The 4,619-nt window shown below is 36.2% G+C and overlaps 1 protein-coding gene across 1 annotated transcript; it reads right to left on the bottom strand.

Moving 5' to 3' along the window:
• Positions 1 to 727: 727 nt before the first annotated feature.
• Positions 728 to 4,619, bottom strand: LOC132299599 (uncharacterized). The gene is made up of 6 exons (XM_059796319.1): positions 4,367 to 4,619; positions 2,956 to 3,156; positions 2,668 to 2,841; positions 2,465 to 2,571; positions 1,562 to 1,860; positions 728 to 1,466 (listed from the first exon to the last, which is right to left on the bottom strand). The coding sequence occupies exons 1-6, from the start codon at positions 4,526 to 4,528 to the stop codon at positions 934 to 936; spliced, it is 1,476 nt and encodes a 491-aa protein (XP_059652302.1). The 5' UTR covers positions 4,529 to 4,619; the 3' UTR covers positions 728 to 933.

Raw genomic sequence — 4,619 nt, 5'->3', positions numbered from 1 at the left:
AAATTACTGAAAATTTTCTTGGTACACAAGGGAATTTAAATTTCGGACCTCTACAATATGAGAGAGATTATATAAGCTCAAGATTTTTTTATTTTTTCCCAAGTAAAACATTTTATCAACACCTAGGACAAAAAAAAAAACTCAAAAGGAGGTAAACCTCCTCAAAAGAAATAGCACTGGAAATACCATTTCCAGATCACTGCATATAGCAACAGCCAAACAGAGTAAAAGGGAAAAGGCACCACCAACATATAAAGTAGCCAGGATCCCAAAACTTTATAACAAACTATAAACTCAAGCCCCTTGTTGGCGTAGAAGTTCGCAACTTAAATCTCATTCGTGTATTGATTTTTATGCCATCAAAATATACCAAATATGCCATATAGAGGTGTGAACATTACCATTGGAATCTTGTTTGTCATGGTTCATTTTTTTTGACTAGACTGAGAAAACAATGCTAACAGTTGGTCGTCAGCTAGTCATAGATGTTCTAAGTCTAGAATTTCAACAATTTCATGCACACCTGCCATAAATAATTTAAACTTTGCAGTCCCATGTTTCCAAAAATAGAATTTCAACACATTTTTTCAAATCTGCAGTCATATGGTCTAAAATTTCAACAAATAAATGAACATATTCCCATGTTTCTAAGTCTAGAATTTCAACAAATAAATGAACTTAAGTGTGTGTGTGTGTGTGTGTGTGTGTGTGAACAGACATGGAGTTTGAAGCATTCTTGTAATCAATTATAGGGAGTTTTTCTGAAAATTCCTCTTGCAGTTACAAAGTGAAAGGTTCAGACTTTGAATGTCCCTTTGGAACATATAACTGAAACAGAGTTAAAACTCAAAACTCATACATGCACTAGATTTTCTTCACTCTGAACATAACACATTTACTTAAAACCCATCCCTGATAGATCTCCTATTTTCTTCATCTTAACATCCACCGGCACTCGCCATGGATGCCATTAACAGTTGCAAAATCTTCCTCCATTAAATCCGAGTACCTGTAGGGATATAACGCGTTGTTCGTCCATTGCTGCACCATTCGGTCCTCCTGAGACACTTGCCGAGGCAAGTAATGGAGGGGCTGTGGACCGAGTAGCCCACCGTCTACTCTGGAATGCTTGAGAGTGTACTCAAAATGATCTGGTCTAATGCCAATGTTAGGGTTTGTTTCAGTTGGCTCAAGCACTGAGCCCAATGCCAGTGTTCTCTCATTCGAGCACTCGACGTCCGAGTCACTTAGCAAATGGTGTTCAATGTCACTAAGTGTTATAGTGTTGGTGTTAGGAAGGCTAATTGCTTCTTCTCCACAGTCTTGACAAGAAAAGTCCGAATTGGTCTGTGTTGCTGAAGCAGAGGAGGGTATGATTTGAATCTGATCTTCTCTTGCTAATACAACATTGTTAATTCCTTGACCCCAAAGTGATTTCCTTTGATTCTCAAATCCGTAATCGATAACTAATCATCACAAAACATTACAAAGAAATAAAATCAACACGCTGTTTTTTTTAGGAGCCTGAAACAGAAAATGTAAAAAAAAAATAGTCGTCTACCTGACATTGGTGAACCGAAATTCATGACACCGAGAGGTGGCCTGGCTGTCGGTTCGAAAGTAGAAACACGATGAGGAGGAACCATGTAGGATAAAGGAATTGATGAAAAAGGACGTTGTAAAGGAAATTCAGGGCTGATTCCTTTGGAACCGAAAGAAAGTTCGTTATCTAGGATGAAGTAAGGAGGTTTCAGACTTGGGAAAGGTTCCAGGCTCAACATGAACAAACGTTTGTCCCATTGCAGAAGCTTCTGATAGTGTCTATCAAGTGTATTTGGTGGAAATTCGACATAGTGCCTCCTGCAAAAAAGATTTAAGAAGAAAGAAAGAAAAAAGTCATTGCAAGTAACATCTTAGTAGTATTATTTAGTTTCATAGAATTGGTCTTGTTCCTGTGTAGATGACAGAATTGACTTAGAACTAAACAGTATATCGAATATGAGTAGGTTTTGTGAAGAAAAACTAGTAATGATACTGCATTCCTAATTTTACAGCTCAAGAGATCAAATTCCGTAAATTAGGGTCATATTTAATTAAAGATGAAGAGGTTGAACTGCTTGATGGCATACGACAACCAAATCCTGATCAGAGGCACCCAAAACTACCCGCAAAAAACCCCTTTAGAGGTCTTTCGAAGGCTTATGGTAACGGTGTCACAATAGGTTTTTGAAGCAAACATAGTCACCAATGGAAGACTCCATTGGCGGCTTTCGTGACATCTAAAAGTACCACTAACATACTTTCACTGCACACTTATTCGAGGAAAATAAACTGCAAGACAACACTTGACTATGGAAATACAGAGTCAGAAATTAAAACAACCCAAGAAACCTATTTGAAATGGCATTATTGACTATTGAAAAGACAAAAAAGAAATGAAGAAAAAAGCAAGATAGCCTGACACCTGCATTTGGGAGCTTCACCTCCAGTAAAATCTGATGCCTGCTGCCAAATAGTATGCTTTCGCGGCTGTGGATCAGTCTCTCGGAAGAACAATGGTGGATGATTCAACTGCACAAATTACACCAACAAAACGAAAACCTCATTAATAAGTAAGCTTCTACTTAGTAAACGATAAGAACACGAATTAAGGTAAAAGGCAGTTACCTCAATTTCTAGAATTCCCGGTTCATCAGCACGAATAGTGGCTCTAATTGCCGAAATATTTTCCCACTGTATTTCAATCTTACTCTTCAATCCATTTCCCAAGATTTCCCACACCAGTTTACGTTTGGCGTAGTACCATTTCGCTACTAAGTCGCCTTCATTCCGAGCAATCCTCTGTCAAAACAATTGAGGGCATTTCATTAAGTTAGTCAAAAAAAAATATAAAATAAAAAATAAAATAAAAAAATCTCTAAGAGGTCTTTCATTGCTTCAATTCGGAGTTATTACATTCCAAGAACCAATTTTGAGAAACGATGCAGGGAGGTTTGAAGCCTTCGGTTGGGATACAAAATGACCCGACGAACAATTAGTCTCGGCTGTATTCCTTGTTTCGAATAAGGTCATCTCCACCAAGTTTACAAAAGAAGGTGTCTTCTTTAGTGTCAAACCAAGAGGACCTCCTTCTTTAGAAGAGTCCAATTCTACCTCCTGAAAAAGGTTAAACCAACCTTGAAGAATGCAAACTACATAAAACTATCTTATAGCTCATTGAAGCTTAAATTCTAAATCCAAAACATCGAATCCTCAAACAATTACATAATGCGAACTACAAAAAAAGTAGAGTAAGAACAGAGACCATATTAATTATCAAGTTATCGAAACCGGAAAAAACCACCTCCTGAAAAAGGTTAAACCAACCTTGAAGAATGCAAACTGCATAAAACTATCGTATAGCTCATCGAAGCTTAAATTCTAAATCTGAAACATTGAACCCTCAAACAATTACATAATGCAAACTACAAAAAACTAGAGTAAAAACAGAGGCCATATCAATTATCAAGTTATCAAAACCGGGAAAAACCAATATAAATTCATAGCGGAGAATCTCAATCCATCCTTTGTAAGAATAGGATACCAAATAAATTAATGGGGTGTTCGGTTGCATGGAATTGGAGCCTCTCACAAATTTCAATTCCAAGGCTTCGGAATTGGAATTTGTGAAATTTGAAAATTTTCACAAATTTCAATTCCAAGGCTTCAAGCAACCGAACACACCCGAAAGAAAATTCTCTATAGAACGGTTATTAGTGTGCAATACTTCGAAAATGACCAACGACAAAGAGGCCGACCAAAACTTAAGAATGGAGAAAAAGAATTCACGACCCCATTCATATCAGAGAAATAATCCCGAACCACACTACATAACCAACATAAAATTCGAAAAAGAACAGAGTAAAAACAGAGAAGATAAAACCAATTTTGAAGAATGCAAACTACATAAAAGCCTCATTGAAGCTTAAATTCAAAACCCATAACAAATAATCCTCAAACAATTGCATAATTGACTCTGAAAAATGAAAACTTCTTGAAAATGAACATCACTACATATAGTAAAAACAGAGACTAATAGACTATATATCAATATAAAACTCCATTGAAGCTTGAGAAAGAACATCACTAGAAAGAGTAGTAAAATCAGATAGTTAAATTTAAAACTGCATTTCAACTTTATCTAAACTATATTTGGAAGAAATCAAACAAAACCCAGGTCAAATCATTACATGCAAAACCCAAGATTCCAAGAATCCAAGATAAAAAGGAAAGAAAAACCCAAGAATTCAATATGCACACACATATACTTGTATACACACACACACACACATTATATATATATATATAAATATATGAGAAAAATTACCTGCTGATTAAACTCTGTGGAGAGTATGATTCTATTGGGTTCCAGAGCTTCGGAGCTCTGAAACCCAGAAACAGCATTGTTCTGAAACTCTTGAGAAGATTCTTCATCATCGTCATCATCGTTCCAGTACCAAATCCCACTAGACTCAGGCCTCTCAACCATGATTTATAGTTATCTTATCTACTACTATGATATAATTTCATAGAAAACCCACCCTAATCCGATTGAGAATCATTTACTAATTTTCTCTCTC

The sequence above is a fragment of the Cornus florida genome, unplaced genomic scaffold, assembly GCF_030987335.1.
Source record: "Cornus florida cultivar Cherokee Brave unplaced genomic scaffold, ASM3098733v1 CherokeeBrave_3.0.0_Hap2_Chr03, whole genome shotgun sequence".
Taxonomy (NCBI): domain Eukaryota; kingdom Viridiplantae; phylum Streptophyta; class Magnoliopsida; order Cornales; family Cornaceae; genus Cornus; species Cornus florida.
Note: the sequence above shows the minus strand (reverse complement) of the source record. Positions and strands in the feature narration are given on the sequence as shown.